Genomic DNA, 24,991 nt, shown 5'->3' on the forward strand with positions numbered 1-24,991 from the left:
CTCCCCCCCACACATAAAAATAATAAATATTTTAAAGCTTTTAAATATATGCCTTTGGGGGTAGAAAAATAAGATGCCTTTTTCCCTCAAAATTAAGTTATAAAGTAATAAAATACTGTTATAAACCTAAAATCATAAAGTGTGGAGATCTGTCTTGCTACCAAACTCACTATCATTATCTGTTCTGTGGTTTAGTTTCCTTTTGACTCTCCCATTGGAATTCTTTAGTAGAGAGGCTGAAGTGGTTATCGAATGGTAAGTAGAGGAAGGCCAGAGCTGTTTGTGTTCATGGTTGCATTCGTGACCGAGCACAGCGTATCGTCTCCCTTGCCTTATGTTTGGTCTGGTATGTGAGGCATTCAGAGAACAGCCTTTAGGTGGGCCCTCGTAGTCTGAGTATCATCTCGAGTAAACAAGTATGCCATTAGTAAAACACATCCGTTTTTCATTAACAGAGAATTCTTGAATTGGAAACCTCTTTGGAGAAAAGCTTACAGGAAAGCAAAACTCAGTCAGAGCATTTGGCTGTTCACCTGGAAGCTGAGAAGAGTAAGCACAGCTCAGAACTCACAGCCCTGGCTGAGAAGCACAGGGCAGAACTGGAGAGCCTCCGGCAGCAGCAGGATGGCCTGTGGACGGAGAGACTCCAGAGCCTCTCGCAGCAGCATCAGGCTGCCGTGGAGGAGCTCAGAGAGAAGTATCAGCAAGAAAAAGATGCATTACTGAAGGAGAAGGAGAGTCTCTTCCAGGCCCACATACAAGACATGAATGAAAAGACCATGGAGAAGCTGGACGAGAAGCAGATGGAACTGGAGTCTGTATCTTCTGAGCTGTCAGAAGCACTGAAAGCCCGGGACCAGCTTGCAGAGGAGCTTTCTGTCCTAAGGAGTGATGCAGGTAAAATGAAGCAGGCTTTAGAGGCCAAGCTGGAGGAGCAGAGGCGTCACCACCAGCATGAGGTTGAGAGCATCAGTGAGCAACAAGAAATAACCGTCCGCAGAACCGAGAAGGCATTGAAAGATGAGATCAATCAGCTGGGGGGTCTCCTGAAAGAGAAGGATGAATACCTGAAAGAGCGTCAGGCCCTGGTACAAGATCTTGAAGCTCGTCTTCAAAAGTCTGCCGGGGAGCTGCAACAGGCCTTCGCCAAGCTGGACCTCCTCCACTCTCAGCAGAGCAGTGCACAGGAGCAGACAGGCGCATATGAGGAGCGGCTGGCCCAGATGCAGCAAAAGGTGCTGGAGCTGGAAACAGAGAAGAACCTTCTCACCAAGCAGGTAGTTGAGATGGAAACACAGAAAAAGCACGTGTGTGTGGAATTGGATGCTCAGAGAACTCAGGTGCAGCAGCTTGAGAGGAAGAGGAGTGAGCTGGAGGAGGAGGTCAGATCGTTAGCGCAGCTCCAGGAGTCACAGCTCAAGAACAGTAATGTGGAGAAGGAACAGGCACAGCAAATCCTGATGGAAAAGGAAAATGTCATTTTACAGATGAGAGAAGAACAGGCCAAGGAAATCGAGATCCTCAAACAGAAATTGTCTTCTAAAGAAGAGAGCATTAGTGTATTGCATGAGGAATATGAAACAAAATTTAAAAATCAGGAAAAAAGAATGGAAAAAATTAAGCAGAAAGCAAAGGAAATGCAAGAAACAAAGAAAAAGTTGTTGGATCAGGAAGCCAAACTTAAAAAAGAACTTGAAAATACTGTCCTGGAGTTTAGTCAGAAAGAGAAACAGTTCAACGCCCAAATCCTGGAAATGGCTCAGGCTAACTCAGCTGGGATTAGCGACACGGTGTGGAGACTGGAGGAGAACCAGAGGCAGCAGATAGAAAGCCTGACCGGGGCTCATCAGCAGAAGCTTGATGATGTCATAGCGTCCTGGGAAAAGAAACTCAGTCAGCAAGCTGAGGAGCTTCGGGACAAGCATGAGAAGCAGATGGAGGAGAAGGAGCAGGAGCTGGGAGAGCTGAGGCAGAAGATCCTCATCGTCCAGTCTGAAAAACAGGAGGTGACTAAGGAAGTGGCGCAGCTCACTGAGGCGGTTGCTGGGCAGGAGGTGGCACTAGCCGGCCTGCAGGAAGAGCTGGAGCAGAAGTCCAGTGTCATCCTTTCACTGTCAGAGAGGGAGGCTCAGCTGCAGTCACAGGTGCAGAAGCTGGAAGTTGATTTGGGTTGTTCTCTGAAGGAAAAGCTCTCTCTTCAAGAGGAGCTGGCTGAGCTGAAGATGCTGGCAGAGAAGGAGAAGCTCAGGGTGTCTGAGCTGACAGACAAGGTGCGGGCTGCCGAGGAGGAGCTCCAGAGCTGTAAGTCTTCGCATGAGATCAGCAAGAAGAGCTTGGAGGACAAAAGCTTGAGTCTCAAAACCTTGCTTGAGGAGCTGGCATCTCAGCTAGATCGTCACTGTGAGAGAACTAAAGCTTTGTTAGAAGCTAAAACACACGAACTAGTCTGCACCAGTCGTGACAAAGCTGACGCTATTCTCTCTCGGCTGTCCCGCTGCCAGCGCCACACAGCCACAGTTGGGGAGGCCCTGCTCAGAAGAATGGGCCAAGTTTCTGAATTAGAAGCACAACTTACACAGCTGACAGAGGAGCAGTGTACTCTAAAGAGCTCTTTTCAGCAAGTTACCAATCAGTTGGAAGAAAAAGAAAATCAGATTAAGACCATGAAGGCTGATATGGAAGATCTTATCGCAGAAAAGGAAGCCTTACAGAAAGAAGGAGGCCAGCAGCAGCAGGCGGCTTCTGAGAAGGAATCATGTATCACACAGTTGAAGAAAGAGTTATCAGAAAACATCAATGCTGTCACACTACTGAAAGAAGAACTTTCAGAGAAGAAGTCTGAGATCGTCAGTCTTAGCCAGCAGCTAAGCGATCTCAGTGCTCAGCTGGAGAGCAGCGTCAGCCCGAGTGACAAGGCCGAAGCCATCTCTGCGCTGAGCAAGCAGCATGAGGAGCAAGAGCTGCAGCTGCAAGGCCAGCTCCAAGAGCTGTCTTTGAAAGTCGATGCTCTGAGCAAGGAGAAAATGTCTGCCCTCGAGCAGGTAGATCATTGGTCCAACAAGCTCTCAGAGTGGAAGAAAAAAGCACAGCCCAGATTTGCACAGTACCAAAGCACTATCAAAGACTTGCAGACACAGCTTGACTTAAAAACCAAAGAAGCCAATGAAAAGGATGAGCAGATACGTTTATTGAAGGAAGACCTTGATCAGCAGAGTAAAAGATTTGAATGTCTAAAGGGCGAGATGGAAGACAGGAAGAGCAAGATGGAGAAAAAGGAGTGTGATCTAGAGTCTGAGTTAAAGACTCAGACAGCAAGGGTCGTTGAATTAGAAGACTGTATTACTCAGAGGAAAAAAGAAGTTGAGTCTCTAAATGAAACACTTAAGAATTGCAGCCAGCAGAGGGACACTGAGCACAGTGGACTGGTTCAGAGACTTCGGCACTTGGAAGAGTTGGGAGAAGAGAAAGACAACAAGGTGAGGGAGGCTGAGGAGACAGTCCTGGGACTACGAGAGCACGTGTCCTCTCTGGAAGCTGAACTTGGAGTTGTGAAGAAGGAGCTAGAACATGTGAATTCAAGTGTGAAAAGCAGAGACGGGGAGCTGAAAGCTTTAGAAGACAAACTTGAGTTAGAAATTTCTGCAAAAGTGGAGCTGAAGAGGAAGGCCGAACAGAAGATCGCTGCCATCAGGAAGCAGCTCTTGTCTCAGATGGAAGAGAGAACACAGCAGTGTGCGAAAGACACAGAAATCCAGCTGAGTGAGCTGAGTGCAAAATTACAAGAAAGAGAAAAGCAAATTCACATCCTAGAAGAAAAACTTAAAAACCTAGAAAGTTCTCCAGAGCCAGAATTGCCAGTTGTGTCTAGATCCATCGAAAATGTGTCAGGGTCTCTTGAGCAAGAAGCAGCAGATTCCCAAGACTGCACACAGAAGGCATGTAAAGAACAAATCTGCATGCTGCAAAGACGTTTAATTGAAAAGGAGAAGCTGCTGCGTAGGCTGGAGCAGGGCGAAGGTGAGGTGACGCCATCTCAGTCTGAGTTAAACTGCACCGGAGCCAAGCAGCTCGAAGATCAAGTTTTGATAGGATGTCTTCAAGAAGAACTTGGAGAAAAGATGGAGTGTTCCTTACCTGTGTCTCAGCCCGTGGGAGAGAAGACTGGTAACAGCACAGGGGTGAAGCAGGATTGGGCAGGTGTGGTTGACAGTGTCCAGAAAACCCTCCAGGAAAAGGAGTTGACTTGCCAGACCCTGGAGCAAAGGGTGAAAGAGCTGGAGTCAGACTTGATAAGAGAGAGGGGCGCCCATAGACTTGAAGTGGAAAAGTTGACCTTAAAATGTGAAAAATCACAATCGTCACAGCAAGAAATAGATGGGAAAAATAAATCTGTGGGCATTGTGGAAGATAGGCCTGAGGAAAATCCCAAATCACATGCGATCCAGTCGAAATTGGGGACAACCATAGATGGTCAGTACAGTGACCTGGAGTCAAAGCTGGCAGGGTCAGAGCGGGAAAAGCAGAAGCTGAGCAAGGAGGTGGCGAGACTGCAGAAAGACCTTCGAGCTCTGAGGAAGGAGCATCAGCAAGAACTGGACATCCTGAAGAAGGAATGTGAGCAGGAAGCAGAGGAAAAACTCAAGTAAGTGTTGTTCCCAGAGTGCCGTGTGCATGTATGCGTGGGCACATGTGGTGTATATCGTAGACACTTTTACCTGCCCAAAGTGTTACGTAAGTCTAGCAAGTTAAGTACGGAAGAGAATTGATAGTTTTGGGCTGGAGACAGCGTTATTCCATGTTTGTGTAGGGACACAGCTTTTCTTGCAGGTAAGATCACAGCTGCTGGCTGCGTGTCTTGAGGAATGATCTTACTGCTGTTCTCTGAGCAGTAGCCTTGTCACTGTAGTCTGCATATCTAGGGAAGAAGTTTAAAGTAGGAAGGAACAGTTCTCCAGAGCCCAGGCTCTCGCGGTGTGAGGTCACTCTTCTGAAGCCCGCTCCCTGTTTGCCGCTTGCTCTGTGGAGACAGCAGTCACCTCCGTCCACTCTTGTTACTCAGGCAGGAGCAAGAAGATCTTGAGTTGAAGCACAACTCCACACTGAAGCAGCTGATGCGGGAGTTTAACACCCAGCTGGCACAGAAGGAGCAGGAGCTGGAGAGAGCTGTTCAGGAGACCATCGGTAAGCACAGCTTTAAACTCAGCAGGGAAACCACTCTCAGCAGAGGCCACAGTTGAAGCTTATCCTCTTCTCACTGTGGTAGATACTGTATGTCATTAAACTTGAGGGAAAATGGTCTTTTGTCCAAACCGTGCTCTTGTTCTCTGGAAAGTCCCCTAACCTGCCTCACCCGTCACTTGCCTTTGTCGAGAAGCAGCATCTCCCCTCCTGCTCTGCTGCGTTTCTTCAACATGAATTTGAAATGAGAAATTCCTACTGCCATTGGCATATACTCACAAACGTGTTTTCTCATGTGTTTCCCTGTCCTTTATTAGATAAGGCCCAAGAGGTGGAAGCTGAACTTTTGCAAAGCCACCAAGAAGAGACACAGCAGTTGCATAGAAAGATCTCGGAAAAAGAGGAGGATCTGAAAAGGACAGCTCGAAGATACGAGGAGATACTTGATGTACCTTGTTTTTGTTCTTACTTGAAATGTAGCAGTGTTTTGCATTAGTGCTCAATGTTCTGGCTTCTCTCATGTTGAGAAGTCTTTAAGAGAAACTAAAGTGAGGCTTTGTGCTTGGGTTAGATCTGAGAACTAGAGCAGCCTGTGTCCGAGGTGGTTCTTCCTTCTCCACTCACTTCCGTCTGATGGTCCAGGGTGGACTGGGTGGGAAGAGGGGACTTACCAGCTAAGTGTTTAGTGTTGAGTACATGCTGTTTCAGAGCATGTGTGCTAGTGGCGCTGCGGTAGCAGAATAAAACCCACTGTAACCGAGAGTGAGAGCTGGAGCCCAGGATGTTCACTCACTCTTCTCCGTAAGACCATACTTCAGCTGTGTCAGCAGTGCGTGTGTGAGCGACGGACACATAGTAACAACCACTGTTTTAAATGGAATCGAATTGAGTGGCATTTCAGGGTATGGAATTCCATTTTTGTGGGGTGTGTAAGCTTTAAATCTCATTAGGAAAATTTTAAAAATTGCACATTTTCTTGTACTTTCAGAGTATATTTGTGCTGAGTTTTTAAAAATACAGCCAGAGGTTGGAGAGATGGCTCAGTGGTTAAGAGCTCTGTCTGCTCTTGCAGAGGATCCAGGTTCTATTCCCAGCACCTACCTGGTGGCTCACAGCTAACTGTAATTTCACTTCCAGGGATCTGGTGTTCTCTTCTGTGCTCTTTGAGCACTGCACATGCATGGTACACACAAAACCATAGACATTTACATGCACATGGCAATCTAGTTTCATGTAGGCACATAGGTAATAAATGTACTTTCAAGAAACCCACTGAGGTGTTGGTGCCTATGATTGTGGCACTTCCGGAGCTGGGTTAGGAGGATCAGGAGTTCAAGGTCAGTTTGGGCTATATAAGACTTTGTCTCAATATAAATAAATACAGTTACTTTTTGACTCCTTATGGAATGTTTTATAGTCCAGTGTATCTAGTACACCTGATGTATACAGTTTAGTCTGTCTTCTGATACTTGTTACTTTGCTTTTGTTTTCTATACAGAAGGGAATGCAACCTTAGTATATTAAATGATTTGCCTAACACTATCCATTGAGTTCTAGAATAGAGATTTATCATTAACTTCACATATTTTATAAATAAGACCCAAGAAAGAAACTTTAAGAAGATAACAGCTTTGTGTGTGTGTGTCTGTGTGTGTGTCTGTGTGTGTGTGTGTGTGTGTGTGTGTGTGTGTGTGAGAGAGAGAGAGAGAGAGAGAGAGAGAGAGAGAGAGAGAGAGAGAGAGAATTTAAGCTTGGAAGCTTCAGCGCGGGAAGTAGCTCTTTTTTGTGATTCCTCCTCTGGATGCTAAGGGAGTAGACTGTTCACCTCTGTGACAGCTTGTGTGGTCCAGGGTGAGGGGCAGGAAGACCGGTAACTGCAGCACTCTGGAAGCTCTGTGAAGGGAAGTGGGAGAGCAGCCTCCAAGCTGCGTCTTCTGGGACGGCAGTGTGCACTCTTCCCCAGGCTCCTGCCTTAGCTTTTCAGTTAGCACTGCCCTCACACACTATTAACCTCTTCTAGTCACTGCATGTTTAGAGAGGGAGATTTATTTCAATAGGATGTGTTGACTGGCTTAACCGAATCAAATGGAAGTGCTTGCACCACAAGTTAGCATGGGGGATATACAGTTCAGGCTCTGAGGACTCAGAGCAAAGCCATTCTGTCCTCTCTTCCCCTTTCCCTCCTCCTCTTCTCTCTGAAAAGTTGCTGCCACACTGACCATGGAATACTGCACTTTCCCCATCCTTTATGATAGTTCTGTGATGTATTAACAACACATCCAAGCACAAAATGTTTCTGTTCCTCTTCCTGATCTCAGGTGTTTCTTTTTGTCGTTGGCTTGGTTTTGTTTGGTTTGGTGTTTTGAGCTAAGATTCCATGTCGTTCATGCTGGCCTTGATCTTACCGAGATCACCCGCTTCCACCTTCCGTGCCAGGGTTGCTGCCGCCCTTCAGATAACATCACACTTCCCACACATGAAGGATGGAAACTGGCTTTTGCTTCACACGTCCTTAGGCCCCTCATACACAAGTGCATTTCTGTGGTTACGGTGAAAGATGTGTGTGTGTCCCTGGCATGGGGTCAGTGCTGTACTCTTAAGACTTTGTCACTGAGTCATGGCTCATGTTCCTTCTCTCTGGACGGCACTGTTGCTGCCAGTGAACTGTGGAAGTCTGCGTTCTAGTCTGCTGTAGGAACTGGTCACCTGGGGTGCCTGACGAGGCTGTACTCTCCTTCTCTTGCATTACCTTTGCCCATGCTCCGTGTCTTCATTCCCGGCTGCCTTCGATCAGGATGAGGAAGACAGACTAAACCTCTGAAACTGTAAACAAGCCCCAAGTATATGTCTGTAAGAGTTGCCATGGTCACAGCGTGCACAGTGACCCTGTTGCAGCAATGGACAGTCAGCGACTAAGACAGCGGCATGCACGTGTCAGGCATCTTCCTCAGTCGCTCTCCATCTTGCTTCCTGTGGCTCACTCCTCGGAACTGGAACCCCGGGATCTTCCCACCAGTACTTGGAGTGTAGACCTGTACCACCAAACTTGGCTCTTTACTGGGAGCTGAGAGTCTGAGCCTGAGTCATGAGTGCGTAGCCAGCACTGTATCCACTGGTCGGCTCCCTGGCTTCTCTGTGCTGCATCTTTAAAAAGTTTTCAATTTATCTTTATTTAGAAAAACTTGAATGTACGCATTTGAGTATTTGAGAATGATGTATAGTGAGAGTTGCTTTTATTCTTGTTTGTTATTTTTAAGAAACAGAACCAAAAATTGAGTTCTCTGCTTTCTGTCTCTCTGCTCTCTCTTCCTCTTCTTTTTTCCTGTTTTCACGAACTAGGGATTTGCACAGGACCTGGTACCTTGTTGTCAGTTACCTATGGCTGAGTTGTCCTCTGGGTCCAGAGCTATTTTCTAAGTTACGAACCATTCATTAGAGATTTTTTTCTAATTCTTAGAAGGCTTTCCTTAGCTTACTTGGTAGTCTGCAGCTGTCAAAAGAAGTGTCAGACATAGCTAAATGTCTGAATATGCCTGAATAAGTAGCTATGGAGTCTGGGTAGCTACAAGGATGTGCAGGTGGACTCAAAACAGCTAAACCACAGACAGTGAGTGGTATCTCAGCTGCAGGGTGATGGTGTTGCATGTGGGGCTAGGTCGGTGCCTCGCTGAGGAGACAGCTGACACCCAGCACCACCGACTGGCCTCTGCTGCTTTGTTTGCCGTTCGGAAACCTTCATGAGAAGGGTCAGACTTTCCATGTGCCCTGTGCTCATCACACTGTTTGTGCCTAACCATTGGCTCGTCTCTGAGAACAGTGCTTTCATGCGTCTGACAGCCAGCTCCTGTTCAGTGACACCTAATGGTGGTTTTCCTGGTGGCTCACTCAGCACACACACTTCTTTACTGTCAGATCAGGATTCCAGCTCTAACTTTAGCACAGAATCTTGTCTTCTGACTGAGGCAAGATCTGAGAGCCCTCAGAACACAACAGAAGGCGATCTGTGTCAGACTGCTAAGCAGGATCTAAGTCTTTTCTAGTTCAGCCTCGTTTCTTTTTTGTTTTGCAATGCTTTGGGAAAATGAAGAAATAGTTGTATCAAGTCATCTGGGAACTGCTGGTGTGATGTAGGACGGATGGGTGTGAAATGTGCAGGTCAGTAGACAGGCTTCAAAGACCAGCTCTTGAGGTGACCAGCTCATCCAGAGTCAGTGAGGAAAATGGAGCCAGGTCGTTCCAGAGCTTCTTGGGGTCAGTCACTTGTCGGCTGGGTGTGAAAATACTACTTACTTCCTGATTATCTTGGGGACCTTACACCCCAGGATCTGTACACAGTCAGACCTGCTAACCCCATCGTGAAGGGGTGCAAGCAGCAGATGACCTTGGGTTGTGTGGACAGAGGGAGTGTGGGTGGAGCCATGGCATTCCACCGGGAGTAAGCTCAGGAAGACGACAGGAGAGGAGTGATGGGTTCTGGGTGTCTCATAGATGTGGGACTGTTGAGCACCGCTCCCTCCCTGCACTCTTTTTAACCTTGCTGCCACATGGCTGTTTTCCTTCAAAAGGCCCGTGAAGAAGAAATGACCGCAAAAGTAACAGACCTGCAGACCCAGCTCCAGGAGCTCCAGAAGAAATACGAGCAGGAGAGCACCACGGACAGCGTGAGTGGGCTTTGAGTTTCTTCTTGTGGTTCTGGGAAGCGTGGCCATCTTCAGGGCTCGGCTCACCCTCTGCTGCCACACATTCAGCTCATTTAGTCCAAGGGCCTTTGAGGACTCAAGTTCCCTTTTCAGTCACTGCAACTAAAACCAAAAGTTCAGATCCTGTGTTAAGTGCTGTATTGGAATTTAAATCCAGGCTAAACTTTGCTGTTTCCCAGCACTTCCTGGCTTTTCTACAGATACTAGCAGACTGTGACTCCACCTGTGAGAAAATTTACAGGTTACCAGTCACTGAGAACAGTGGTTTCCTAGCAGCCAGTTACTTGGTGCTCCTTTCCAGAGTGCGGAGATGAAGCCTTTATAAAAGGCCTCACTGAGCGGCACTCCTCACTCGCGAGCGAGTGGGAAGGACCCTTTTCCTCCCAAAGGAAACTATGAACAAGTTCCATCTGTTTGTTTAGCATACAGTTGTGGCTGAGGGTACCCCTTTGTTATTAAACACAGATCTAGTAGCATGCGCCTCCCTGGCGGAAGAAGTGATGCTGTGTCTTCACTCCCGGAGTGTTGATGCGCTGAGACCGACATGGGTCCTTTGAGTTGTCTCAGAAGGAGGAAGAGACTGTCCATAACAGAATTGTTCTCTCCATTCTCCTTGAGCATGCTCCTGCTTCCCAATGTTTTGATTTTGTCTTTATTTGAGATGATAGTCCCGCCATGTTTCCCAGGTTTGAACCCTGAGCTCAGTGAGCTTACCCCAGCTCAGCCTTCCAAATAACTGGCATCTAGCTGACGCGGTGTCCTTGTAGGGCCTGAGTCTTGAGTCACATGTACCTGCGCTGAGTTCCATAAGAAACACTTTGTAATCAGAGCCCAGTATGAGCCTCAGAGGTCGTGCTCAGAAATGTCTTAAAGGACTTTGAAAGATGGGACCTGTTTACTCATGAGGTTGAGTGCAGCTGGACAAGCATATTCTTGTGCTGGGCCTCCGTCCCCTCCTCTGACGTGACAGCTTCTGCTAGAGCTGATGCAGCCTCCAGTCCTTTCCACTGCACTGTGTTTGTTTGAAAGTGGACAGTTTAGATCACAAACACAGACCAGGTAAAAACAATGATTTGAAATTGCTTTATTAAAGACCTCTTACTCTCTTATGATCATTAAGTGGCATCTCATTTTCTTGTCATTTCGTGGTGCTCTGTTTTATTGTTTATATTCTTTTTATTTAATCTCCAGGTAACAGTTCTGGAACTACAGGTAAGATTAGTTTTTCATTGAAGTTTTCTGAAGCTAGTACATTTTAGGAATACCACCCCCCCCCCTCTATTTTAGCAAGTGAAGACGGAGATACCGTTTTTTACAAAAAAGGGTCTTTTTTTGCAATTAGTACAGAAAGAAACAGGTCCAGGCATTGAGGGGATACACTCATTTCCATCTGGTTTTTGTTCTTGCAGACACAGCTAGCCCAGAAGACCACTCTGATAAGTGATTCCAAGCTGAAGGAGCAGGAGTTGAGAGAGCAGGTACAGGCGAGCGTGGCTGCTGTGGGTGTGTCCTTAGAGACAGTTGAGTTGATGGTGACTTACTACTGTGAAGTCTTATTTCCAAACCCACACGCATGTGCGGCAGACCTTACATCTCTGCTTGCATATATTTATAATGGAACATTAGGGGGTTCTTTAGGTTTACTTATTCTATTTGTATGAGTATTTTGCCTTCATAAATCTGTCTGTACACAATGTGTGTGCCTGTTGCCATGGTTCCCTTGAAACAAGTTGCAGGTGTGAACTGCCATGTGGGCGTCAGGAATTGAACCTGCTTCTCTATGGGAGCAGCCAGTGCTCCTCACCCCTGAGCCATTTCTCCAGGCCCAAACTAGAACATTCATATTCTACTGTTTCTAGTGTTTAATATTTTGAATGATGTTGTGTTTATAACATTGTAATAATTTATATTCTTCAAGACTGTCACAGCGCAGTGATGTTTGTATCAGTCATTCTATCGTAATGAAGTTCACACCATAAATTCATCGTTTTCATCGTTTTACACTTAACTGTCACTCCTGTTGCCGCCTCTCTTCAGACTCTGGCAGCCACTACTCTGCTTTCTGTTTCCTGGGTTTGCATGCTGGGGGCATGTCATTTAATGGAACCGTACAGTACACAACCTATGATGTTAGCTTCAGTCGTTACAGCTTATGGTCTCTGTACATCCATGTTGTCTGCCTTTCTCTGTGTAGCCCTGGCTGAGATCTGAGACATGGGCTGCTGCTCCCGGCTGCCTTGACCATAACTCTTTCTGTGAGCAGTATATGAACTCTACCCCATGGCCGTCCCACAGTGTAGCCACTCACCAGTTTATACACATTTGGGCTATTTCCACCTTTGTCTGTAGCAAATCGTGCTGTTAGGAACATTTGTGTGCCCATGTTTGTTCTGTCTTTTGAGACAGGGTTTCTCAGTGTAGTCCTGGCTGTCCTGGAGCTCACTCTAGACAAGGCTGTCACAGAGCTCCTGTCTGAGTGTGGGATTGGGGGAGCATGCCACAGTGCCTGACCTTGTGTGACCCTTTTTGTTTGAGCACTTGAGTTCTTTTAGGTAGATGTATAGGAAGGGGTGCAGTGGCTTTCTGTATTAAAACTTCTCGAGAAATGGCCATACTTTTTCATAGCAGCTGCTCAATGCCAAATCACACCACTGGTCTATAAGGACTCCATTTTTCATGTTCTTATCAACAAGGTTTTAATTAGAGCCATCCAAGCAGGTAGAATGCATCATTCCATTGTGGTGTTAGTTTATGTTGGAGTAATGTAGTTTGATTGTTTTTGGAGTTCTGTTTTCTTTTTGTTGTTGAGATGTAAGGACTTAAGTGTCTGAACACAAATTTCTTATCAGATATGTGATTTGCAAACATTTCTCCCATTTTACAATTTGTCTTTTCATATTTTTGATAGTCTTTTGATACACAGAGTTTTTGATTTTAATAAAATTCAATTTATGCAATTTTTTCTTTGATTAAATATGCTTTTAGCTTCTACCAAAGAACCCATTTCTTTTAATTTTATCTGTAAATACTAATCCTTTAGCAGTAAGAAGAATGCAGTGACTGTAGCTTTCTTTTTATTACTTGTGATTTCCATATTAATTTTATGGTATGTCTTAAATATTATTTTTAGGTCCATAATCTAGAAGATCGTTTGAAAAGCTATGAGAAGAATGTATGTGCAGCACCTGTGGGGACACCTTACAGAGGTGAGCTGACCTCTGTCGTGCACCTGTGTGCACCTTTTTTCTTTGCTAATTCATATTCTCTTATTTGTACTATATATATTTTTTAGTAGTTGACAAATACAGATTATATATACTTACATGATGCATTTACAATACGTATTCATTATGCAATGCACAAGTTGAATTCACTGGCACATGCTGTGAGTCTTAGTTACTGTTCTGCTGTGAAGAGACAATTGGCCTTGCTTCCAGTTTCACATAATCATCATGTCTGCTGTGCTCAGTTTCATGCAGTGTCTTTAGCTTTGTGTCTCAGATGCGTTATACCAGATGCCAGACTTTGTTTTCACACATTGCGTACGTATATCAGCACGTTTAAATGATGGAGTCTAAGGAGTCTGATGGGCTGAGCACACCTCCATGCTGCTGCTTTAAGGAATAACATTCGATGCCCACCCTCCTGTAAGGAGAGGCAAAGCGTCTCCTGTCTCAGCTAAGCCCCCAGTGACCCTCTGATGCTGGGATCCTCATTCTTTTCTCTTACTTAACGTTTATGTATAAGATTTCTGGCAATATTGTATCTATATTTGCCAAATTAGGGAATTTTCATGATTCGTTTCTTCCTTTTAATGTATGTTTGAGTCATCTAGGTTGTGTATTTTATTCCATTAGTTTGGTACATACTCGTACACGTTTTCCATAGTCTACATTTGAAAGATTTTTCTGAAAATATTGAGCTGAGAATAGAACTGACATGTCACAACATGTGAAATAGTATACTAGGTGCACCTAGATGTTTCTCTTATTTACCCATAATGTCCACATCCCTGGGCACCCCAGTGGCCTTTCCCCTGCTGTATGTGCCATGGCTTAGCTGATCCACATTTGGCAGCAGCATTTGAACTTTGTTCCTGTTCTTAGAAGGAGGTTGAGCACCCCTAGGACTATTGTGTGTCTCTCACAGTTTAGCAGCATGCATGTCCTCCTTGGTGGACTGTCCATGTTTGCCACGTCCTCTAAAGGCTACTTGCTGTTTTTTTTTTTTTTTTTTTTTTTTTTTTTTTTTTTTTTATAAGATGTTAAATGTCCTGTTATTTGCCTTATTTGGTTTTTTCTTAGCATATATTAATTATGGGAATTAATGAACTTTCAGGACATTTCCATACCTTTAGCATATCCACTGCCATTGCTCTTCTTTCTTATCTCCTCGTTGTTTCCTCCCTTCATATACTCAATAGTCTACTTGAGCCCTCAAGTAGCTGGGATTTCAGGCTGTGCCCCTAGGGCCCAGTACACATAAAAGTCTTTAAAAAAAATCACCGTGACACTGTTACTGTACACACTTCAGGTTTCTTATTTGTGTTTCAAGGCATTTTTGAGAATTTAATTGAAATTAAGTACTGTAATATTGACATGCTTAAAAAGGAATTAAAAATGTCTTAAATCCTTGATAACATGAAGATAGACATATTAGTCACTGTGGAATATTTGAGGTCATCCATGTGCTATTTAGTAGAGAAACACCAAAGTTAAGGAGCTTGTGTGCTGGTTGTGTGCTCTTGTAGGAGAAGAATGCATATGGAAATAGAAATTTTACAACAGTTTTTATTTTTGCTTCTACTATAGTAGTTGTGATGTTCATAGTGTGAGTCTGTGCACAGCTCAGTGCAGTTGGTGGGACACAATCCTCTTTCTGTTCCCTTGTTTCCTGATTCGTCTGTTTACTGAGTGATGTTATTTAGGTTTCCTTTTGTAATTTGGTTTTGTCTTTTTTGACAGGTGGCAATTTGTACCACACCGAGGTCTCACTCTTTGGAGAACCTACTGAGTTTGAATATTTGCGAAAAGTGCTGTTTGAATATATGATGGGTCGAGAAACCAAGGTACAGAGCCTTCCTGGTGACTTTTAATGAGATTCCTTTTAACACTCACATTGATAACATGTGCACCAGTAGATTGTATGAGCAGACAGTGTTCACAAAAATGAATTCTGTGCATGTGTGGTGTATGCTTGTGTGACTTTAGACCCTAAAAGTAGGAGAAGCAATTGTATTTTAAGGAGGTTTTAGGACCCTGTAGATAGAACTGTGAATCACCATTATATCTTCATGACAGTGACTGCTAAGGAACATCCAGAGATAATTTAATCTGTTACAAGTCATTTCTATATATGTTGGTTATTGATCATGTTTAAATTTCCACACCATGCAAGTAGGAATTGTTAGTCAATTTGTTCTCTAGAACATAGCTCCCACATAAGGCTCTTGATACAGTCTTGCCTTGCTATATACATCTATAGTTTGATTGTTTGTTGTTTATTCTAAAACTTAAATCAGACATTTGGTAAATATATCTTGAATGGAATTGAATATAGTTAGGGCATTTCATGAACTTTTTATCTATAAGTTTTCATTACAGTCAGTTTCTGCTTTTGACACTTGTAGACTCATGGGATTTACATTGTCTGTATCATGACTGTGAATGGGATAATGGCCTCTCTCTGTGAATCATAGAGATGCCAGTCCAGTTTAGACAGTGATTTGGGATATATCCAAATATATATTAAACCAAAAGAGCAAGGGCATAAAGACCTAAAGACAGTATTACAGCTTTGTGTGCCACACAGAGAAGCACCAGGAGCCAGAGGCCATTTGAGTTCTTAGTATATATAGAAATTAAGTTTTATTTACATCAAACGAGTTTAGGGAGGTGGTTCCCCAACCCCCACCCCTTGGTTTTGGTTTTGAACTTTTAAGGCAACGTCTTGCTGTGTGATGGCCTGCTTTGTCTCACAGAAGCTGGGATTCTAGGCAAGTACCACCATCCTGACCATCAGACCCTTTCAAGTAAAAAGTATGTTAAAGCAATGTGATCCTGAGCTGGTGTCACAGAGAGGGGTGTGTTAGCTCATGTGGTCCAGGGCTTTTTTCAGGTAAAGCAGAGGTCCTGAGCGGCTCTTTGCTCAGACTCGTTCTCACGGGGGCTAATGCAGCAGCCTGGACATGCAGCCTGGCAGATGGGTAATATTTTGTGCATGTGAGTAGGTAAAGGAAGGCTGAGCTTTGAGTCTCCCCTCAGGACTGTAGACACTTTAGACTCTAACGTTGTGGTTCAAGTGTTGTGGCTAACAGATTGTGGCCTTCCTGAGTCTAACATGCTTGCTGTTGCCTGTTGCTCCTGGGAAGTATAGTGTTTGTGAAACATGGTTTCCAAGTTTTAGCCTCTGGAAGAGACACGTAGCGCAAGCCAAATGTAAGTGAGCCTTCGGTTCACTTCAGGTTACAACTTGGGAGGCCGCTGAAAGTGCTGTTCAGCAGCCTGGGCGACACAGCCCCTCATCCACCTTTGCGTTTGTTGTGATTTTCTGGCTAATGATGAACAGTCTGTGAGTCTTCATCACATTTCACATGTAAACATTGAAACTGGTACTTAATCAGTAATTGCTATATGGACCATCATGGTAGATAGTGATTTAGAAGCCAGTACTGTTGCTAACTCTAGAATTGAACTGTGCCTAGTTCTTCATTAAGCAGGCTGTGGAGCAGAGTGAAGGGTAAGGATTTAGACACTTCACTTGTGGAGGGTCAAAGTAGACCGGGCTCTAAGCCAGGGAAGATGTATGTTTTGATAGGCAGTACTCAGCACTCATGCAGAGTGAAGGCCAAGAAAACCATGTGTGAGCTCCCTGAGTCCCACATAGTCAGTGTCCCAGCTGAACACAGTATCTGTCAGGTGCCAGTGTTCCCAACGAGGACCACACAGTCTTAAAGGTTAGAGGAACTGAAGTACTTTCAGGATTTTACCTGTGTATGTGTCATGGAGAAGATCGTTCTGAAAGTTCCAACAGGAATAGAGCTGGTTTGCTTTAACAAAGAACTCAGAAGTGGTGAGCCGCCTGCGGAGGACTCGGCATCCTCCTTCTCGCCATCCCACCTGCTTTGTTCACCTGCTTTTGCTGCAGCATCCTTTATGAGGCAGGTGCTTGGAGAATGCTGCATTCTGTGCACGTTCTTACCGTTAGAGTTCTTCAGCCCTGCTTCCTTCCTCTTCTACTCTCATTGAGACTGAAATACAGTCTGCCATTCCTTTTGCTCTGTGTCATTGAGGAGGCATTCCCCTGAGGAACCTGCTATAAATCAGGTGGCTCATTTGACCTTTTGCTTACTAACTAACTAGGGCTTGAAGATGTGGTTTGGAGAGTAGACAGTCTGATTTCTTTCCAAAGTGTAGCAAGAACCTGGGCTTCTGGCAAACTGGAGGTCTTATTGGTTGTCAGCTTTGGATTCCGGGTAGCTGATGAGCTTAGGGCTGAGTTTTCCTTTTAGTGTTGTCTATAAGTGGGAAGAGACTACTACTCACACAGTTCACGGTTTTGTTGTTATAAACGTGTTTGACCATGCACATGCGGTTTCAGAATGAAAGCTTTGATTGTATGATACTGAAATTGAGGATATGTTCCATATAACCGAATCTTTGAATTTTAGATTTTTGGTACCTGGAGGGGAATCTTTATTAATAACACACAAGAAGTCCTCTCTGTGTAAAAAGAAAATACTGAAATAGTTTCTACTTCTTACTTCTTTTTGCCAGTTCATGACACATATATCTGATCTCTGGATTCAACTTTAACAACACTAGTGTGTGTTCTGTCTAGTTAATATAAGTTAAGTGAGGTATTGTTGATGCCTTTGGGATCCTCCAAGAATTTGGTTGTTTTAAATGGCATTTTAAGAATACTTTTTAAGCAATTAAAATAGCAAAGCCAAAGACAAGAAAGATGTCTGAAACTAAAGTCATTGTATATGGGGTTTGCAGTTTAAAACAGCCTCAGTTGAGCTGTTATTAGGAATATGCACTGTTCTGCCTCGACTCTCTACTGGTAATAGGAATTTTAAAATGTTAGTTTCTTCCTTTTTGTTAATAATGAATTTTTTCCTAGTAATATAAATATAGTTCCAAATTTTTGGGTTGATAATATTGTGCTGATTTTTTTCCTACAACTTTTCCCAGAACCCCACTGCTGCTACCAAACACACAGGCCTACACACAGAGTTCATGTAGCCATGGGCACTGGTTCCCTCTTCTGGGATGCTCTACCATGCACTGTAGGAGTCCCCAGGAGAGAGTACCACCTGACCTGAGATGTAAGCACTGAGCTCATTCTCCTTCTCATTTCATAAGTGACATCTTCTCTCCTCTCTGTCTTCCTAACAACATCTCATCTTGATACACAATAGGGAGTTTTCAACCTTTGAGGAGAATTTTCCAGGAGCTTTTGGGGTGACAGTCTTGACGGTATATTTATTCTGATCTGCACAGTTTATGATCTTGTTTTGCAAACTCCCATGTGTAATGTTTTGATTCATCATGTGTTCTACCAAACAAAACATCTGTGTTCCTTTACTATGTAATTTCTATTAGGCTAATGTGCTGCATGTCTTGAGACGTAACTACCAAGCATGTTCATGTCCATGCAGTAGCCCATGTCTATGAGACATATGATGTGATTTAGTTAGAGCTGAACCCGGGGGCCTCTAATCCTGGTTGCTTAGAGCATCTGTTTTGGCAATGCATTCTAGAGGTTACTGCAAATATAAGGTCCTCTCAGACGAATTTGTGATGAAGTTTCATCTTAATAAGACAAAAGATCAACAGCTAGATCTTTATACAGCTTCACGCTATTGGAAATACGTTATCTGAAGTAATTCAAAGGTAAACCTTGTAAGGAGCCGTCTTAAATTGAGATGCTAGTGCTGGTCTGTACCTCCTTGACTGACACCTTCACATCATACTTCTTTGTTTGTGGCTTCCATTGAGAGCACTAAGGAATCCTCCAGAACATGTCAGAATGCCGTGAGACTTCTCTGCCTCAGCCTGTGCTAATGATCTCTTTCCTGTTGTTTCTAGACCATGGCCAAGGTCATAACCACTGTCCTGAAATTCCCTGATGATCAGGCTCAGAAAATTTTGGAAAGAGAAGATGCTCGGCTAATGGTAAGTTTCAGAAGGCAGTTATGGGGAGGCAGCTTTCTTACAGTTTATATTCTGCCTCATTTTTAGAGCCTTTTTCTCTTTGTAAACACAATTGAAACTTACTGAATGTCGTTTGTACCACAACTGAACAGTGGCAGTGGACGGACAGTGAGAACATTTAATCCCAGGTGGATTTGATGGGGACTGTCTACGGAGAGAGTTCTTAGTGTAGTTGATGCCATATTTGTGGTAAGAGTCCCAGGGAGAAGACTTTTGTCTCTTTGCATCTAAACAGCACAGGGTCCCTTCTGCTGTGTTTCCATTTGCATTGATTCCAAAGAATTCAGTGGGCATTTGAGCCAAGGATGGCGCAGCAGATAGAGGCAGATAGTGAGCCATGTCCAAACAAGGCAAACTCTTCAGAAGACCAGACAGTCAGCACACTTAAAGGAAAACTGCCAGAGCACATTGGATCCCTGATCCTTGAGTAAAGCACCATTCTTCCTAGCAAGGGATGAAGTGGACGCTGGGTTTTCAGTTGACCATCCTTTGCCCCTGAGGCCGACCTGCACAGTCTTTAAACAAAGCCTCATGTCATGAACCTCTGCTTCTGTAGTTATTACAGGGAATGTAGGAGGTTTGAAGCTTTGAAGAGCAGGGAAGCTTTACTTTAGGGATAAGTGGTAACTTGGATTTACTCAGGGAATGACAGACAGGCCTGCAGACCATTCAGATGTAGAAACGTGCAGGGAATGGGAAGTAATGCATGAACATGACGTAGGGAGACCCTAGAAGTTGAAAATTAATCAAATTATCTTTTTTATTAGTCTAAAGAGAGTCTTGATATTTATACAGTGACTCAGGACCCTTTTCTGTAACTAAGAGAATTTTATTTACAAAATATATTGCGATTGGCTGAAGTAGTAATCAAGAGAGTCTTTTGTTACAGAGAAGTCTGTTCCTAACTGTTCCTAAAAGCGCACTTTCTCATTGAAGTGCCACAGAGCCCAGAAACATCCCCACATGTCTGTCCCCACATGTCTGTCCCCAGTGACTGCCCAGGCAGGGCTTGTTTTCCTTGTTCACTCTTCACTGCTCAGCTTTCACACTCGTCCTCTGTCTCGTCTGTGGCTCCTGTGCTTTGTAGTGCTGGAGACTGAAGCCCAGAGCCTTATGCATGCTGGAGCCCTGGCCACTGGGCCGTGTCCCCAACCTCATGTGTAATTTGCACTAGTCCTTGCCTGACTATGCTGATTTTGTCGGTCTCTCGTTTCCCCTAAGTCAATAAATCGTCAGCAGTTTGTAGCATTTTAATGAAGGCTTCCGCCCCCCCAGGAGCCTTCAAATCCCGGCATGTGATAAGATGTGTGCCAGGTGGGCTTGGGAAACAAGTGCAAATATGAACGATGCTGAACGAAAACAATGCATATGTAAACGTGTTTTTAATTGACAGAGTGGTTTTGACTGTCACTGTTAGAGTAAGACATAACAGGTCCCTTTCTAAAATGTCACAAACAATTCAGAAAAATTACTTTAAAAATCTTCTATAATCGTCAACATTAGACTATTTGTCGCATGCCAAGATCCTCTCTATTACTGTGTGGTGGGCGGGGACATGCCCGTTATCCCAGCACTTAAGAGGTGAGGCAGAAGAATCCCAGTTCACGGTTGTGGGTCACAAAGTGGGATACTCTCTCAACAGAAAACATAGAATAGTCCCACTAGATTCTTACTGGTTTTTAACTTTCAAAGCACAGACACAGGATGTCTGCATCCCTATGTCCTGTGTGCTTCTGGAGAGTCTCCTGCTAAATACTAACCTTACTGTGCTATGTGTATTGAGTGACATTTTTCTAGTTTGTGTTTTCATTTTGCTCCTTTTCACTAACTTCATTGTGTGTGTACACTTGTACACACACATACACACACACACACACACACACACACGCATGCAAGCACGCACGCACATATCACTCCATCCAGAAATAAACTCAGCTCTGGTTAACAGCCTTTGTCATACTGCCATTTCCAAGAAAACCATGGTGCTAGTGAGTGACAGTGGCTGCTGGTCACCTGAAGTCAGGGCATGGGAGTTATTTAAGGAGTTTGCTGCAGTCAAACAATCTGACGTCAAGTTCCTTTGCATTAGAAGTGCAGCGTGGTACATCATTCCTGCAGCTACTCTGACAGTTTGTTGAATTATGAGGGAATTATTCAGTGATGAAATTGACACCTTTTCAGAATGAGAACTCAGTATACAGGTGTATTGTATATATGAATTTCAAATTCATAGACTTTTAAAAATTCGTGGGGTAAGCCGAAATTATTTAAATCAAATGTAGCTGGTAATGGAATTATACCAAAAATCACTTTATAATATACCCCCCTCTGGTTTACTTGGCAGTTAAATGTACCCTTAGCATGAAGTGCACGGTTCAGCATTTAGACCTTTAAATGAAAGTGGAAAGTAAACATCTAGGAAGGGGAAGCATCACACATTCCTACACTTTGCTCGATGACCCTGAATTTGAAGTGAACTTAGGGATCGTCTGTAATTCTGCCCACTTTGTATACACAGTGTAACCTCTGCACTATTTGTCTGAAAACTAACCCAATAAGCTTTTCCTCTTGGCTTTGTAGTTCACCTCACCTCGCAGTGGCATCTTCTGATAACCGTCAGTCTGTGCTTAGTAAGCATGTGGTGAGTGGACAGTCATGTTTGTATCTTTGGTACAGAGATCACGTATACTGTATGCATCAATCATTTTGCTGGGATTGTCCTTTTCAGTGGACATGATTATGACTTTGGGTTAATGGGGTTGCTTCCTGTTGGTTCTGTGAAGTAGACTGATACACTGACTAACGGCCACCAACAGTGGTCTTGGAAATCACTAGAGATGCTGATGCAGAGATGAAGGCTGACTGTGGATGCCAGTGAGGACGAGCTGTGCTGTGCCTCAGAGTCAAGTGAAGACAGCCCAGGTTGCTGCAAAGCCTAATGAGAATGCTAGGTTGAAAAAAAGAAAACTAATAAAGTTGATTAAAAATAAACGCAGTTTTATTGCATCTCATGATCACACATCTCACTGCAAGACAGCATGCGTGTTCTGTGTGTGCGCCTCAGCAGCCTAGTTTAATTGAATATGGCTGTCTCTGATGAGCATTTTAATACAGTGAAATGTAATTGTCTAAAGTGTTTCTCATCATTTACTGGTCCTCAGCATTTAAGGATGCCCAGCCTCACACAGTAGTTTTTGTCATTAGCTTAATTTAACATTGCCTTAAACATTTGGGGTACACGTGTACCTTAAACTTACTGTAATTTTCACGAATCACAAATAAGTTGGCTCTCAGTGACTAACATCTGATTATACTTGATGATAATGACGGTTTGTTTCGGCATGAGCAAATGGAGCAGGAGGAAGAATGTTAAGGCTGAGATGGATCTTTTAAAAATGTTCATTTTATTTTAAAAAGATTTACTTATTCTTATGTGTCTGTCTTTGTCTACATGTATGTTCACCACAGAGAAGAGGTGTCAGACCCCTGGGACTGGAGTTACAGGGGGCTGTGAGTTACCATGTGGGTGTTGGGACCTGAACTCAGATCCTCTGCAAGAGTGGCCAGTGCTCTTAAGCAGTAGACCATCTCTCCGGTGCCTCTGTTCTTTTAAAATGTTTGCCTTTTAAAAAGTGCCTGCATTAAGTGTCCTTTTGATTTTCATAGCTTATCATTTAATTTGCTTGCAAGGTTATCTAGAGCTGAGTCGCTCCTGTCTCCTTTAAGGGGGCTGGTGGTGTAGAGCATGGTTTATTAGTTTGCTTTGATAATAAGCATATGAGCCCTGACAAGCAGTAAGTCTGATATCTACCCATGAGTCCTGCAAGTGCTGTATCCCACTTTTAGTGCTTCAGGGAGCAGCTGTTCTACACGGAAACACCTGCCTCGGCATTTCTGCTGATTGATCGCCTGTCCATTCAACTTCTGGTTCGAAACCTAAGCTTTGCAAAAATAACTGAGTGAATGCCCATGTCTGCCTGTTCTCCTGGTTTCTCTCCATGTATTTCCTCATTGTGGAACATCTGGCAGTTACCTGTAAGCATCATGTTTACAGCAAGCATTTGACTATGCACACATGAGTAGATAATGCATCTTAAGACGGTTTACCCCGCACAGCAGGACTACCATTCTCAGCCACCTCACCAGTCAGATAGTACTTAATGTCATCTGATACTGTCTGTGATGCTATTTAAGACCTCAGGCTCCACAAAGAACACACTGTCCCCTGGTCCTTTTCTTTCTTTTTTAAACCTTTATTTACTTTACGTATATGAATACATTATAGTTATCTTCAGACACACCAGCAGAGGGCATCGGATCCCATTACAGATGGTTGTGAGCCACCATGTGGTTGCTGGACTGGGATTTGAACTCAGTACCTCTGGAAGAGCAGTCAGTGCTCTTAACCGCTGAGCCATCTCTCCAGCCCTAGTTCTTTTGTTTTTCATAGCACTGGTTTGTGCTGCTTTGTTGAGCTATTGTTTCTTAAATGTGTTCCAGCCACAGTTTCAAAATAATAATTGAAAAGAAGCAACCTTCTTGGAAGGTTTTTCTGTTTTCCATCTCTCTGGTGTGGTTGTTGAGCTTTGTAAGTAAATACTCAGAATACCTTAACATTTCCCTCAACCGAGCAGGGCCACCTCCTCAGTAAGCCCTGACTGAAGAGCTGTGCTGGTGGGAGTGCCACACAGCACCGGCTGGGCCTTGGCTCCTCTCAGGGCTCAGCAGCACTGTCTTCTGCCATTGCTGCCAATCCGTTTAAATCCCTCTAACAGTACTTTCTAGAATATTCTAATAGGAATATGTATTTTAAATGCTTTTACTTTTTTTTTTTTTACTGTCATTCCTAGAGTATTAATTTACTTTTCTTGAAGAAACAAAACAAATCTCATAAAAGTTGGCTGTAGGAACTTGCTTGCTTGTTTTCTTATTTCATCCTAGTTTTCTTCCTTTTTTTTTTTTTTTCCAGTCATGGCTCCGAACCTCATCCTGAAGAAATAGGGAGAGTGAGGCTGGGCAGCTGCTACCTGGGAAGCTGTCCCCCTGTGGTGTTTTTGGAGAATAGCATTGTCATTGCTGGCCATTCGTGTATCTGGAAGACAGCTGGTGCCCTGGCCACACATATATTGCTTTGAAGCAGACATTCTTGGTGGAGAAATGGTGACAGTTTTTTTTCTTTTTTATTCGGTTTTTTCTTGGGAAGTTTTCTGTGGTTTAAAGGCTGTTCTGACTGGCCCCCACCCGCCTTGGCTGTTCAGTGTCTCTTTCTTGTGTTCTTCTCCCTCTCTTTGAAGAACTGTCCATCTTCCTTATTTATTTTAGGGTGGTTTCTTTTTCTTCTTAAAGATTTGTGCAATACATTTTGAGGTGAAACTTAGTGAATTTTTTTCTGATAAATTAGAGAATTTAATTGACTGTTTCACAGATTGATTTTTTGAATATTTGCTAAAGGCTATAATCAGTCCCAGATGGCAGTACCTCATGTTTACCTAGCTTTTGTACTTATATTATTTTTCAGAGGAAAAAATACTACTGTAAATTGTAAATAGTGCACAGTCCTATGTCTGCTGCTCTGTGACTGTTGGCCATGTCATCTCAGAGGATCAGATAAATAAAGTTTTATTTCCTATACAATGGTGTTCACTGTGCTTCTTTTAAGTTGAAGTCACTTCAGGACGATCAGGCATCAGCTCAGGAGGGTGAATGTAGTGAGGGCTGTGTGTATGTTCAAACCTACATGAGTGATCAAGGAGGACATGGACGCTCCTCCCCTCCTGTGTGTCATCGGAGGGTTTCTGCACTGGGGGTCACTGATTGTTCTTAAGCTTAATGAGAGAGAAGTTTGTGGACATGAAGCTGTGGGAACTGCTCAGAAGAGTTCGTAAGTTCCTCATG

General features: G+C 43.8%; 1 protein-coding gene across 5 annotated transcripts in view; it reads left to right on the top strand.

Moving 5' to 3' along the window:
- GOLGA4 (golgin A4) overlaps positions 1-24,724 on the top strand; it is a 74,624-nt gene extending 49,900 nt beyond the window's left edge. For all 5 annotated transcript variants that reach the window (XM_080934560.1, XM_080934561.1, XM_080934562.1 and 2 more), the window contains 10 exons: positions 456-4,642; positions 5,060-5,181; positions 5,496-5,626; positions 9,744-9,839; positions 11,070-11,090; positions 11,288-11,356; positions 13,009-13,084; positions 14,843-14,946; positions 18,971-19,057; positions 24,066-24,724. In XM_080934560.1, coding sequence (XP_080790686.1) covers positions 456-4,642; positions 5,060-5,181; positions 5,496-5,626; positions 9,744-9,839; positions 11,070-11,090; positions 11,288-11,356; positions 13,009-13,084; positions 14,843-14,946; positions 18,971-19,057; positions 24,066-24,089 — 4,917 coding nt within the window. In that variant the 3' untranslated portion in view covers positions 24,090-24,724. The remainder of the gene's footprint in view (positions 1-455; positions 4,643-5,059; positions 5,182-5,495; positions 5,627-9,743; positions 9,840-11,069; positions 11,091-11,287; positions 11,357-13,008; positions 13,085-14,842; positions 14,947-18,970; positions 19,058-24,065) is intronic.
- The last annotated feature ends 267 nt before the right edge of the window (positions 24,725-24,991 follow it).

The sequence above is a fragment of the Micromys minutus genome (assembly GCF_963924665.1).
Source record: "Micromys minutus genome assembly, chromosome: 21".
NCBI lineage: Eukaryota > Metazoa > Chordata > Mammalia > Rodentia > Muridae > Micromys > Micromys minutus.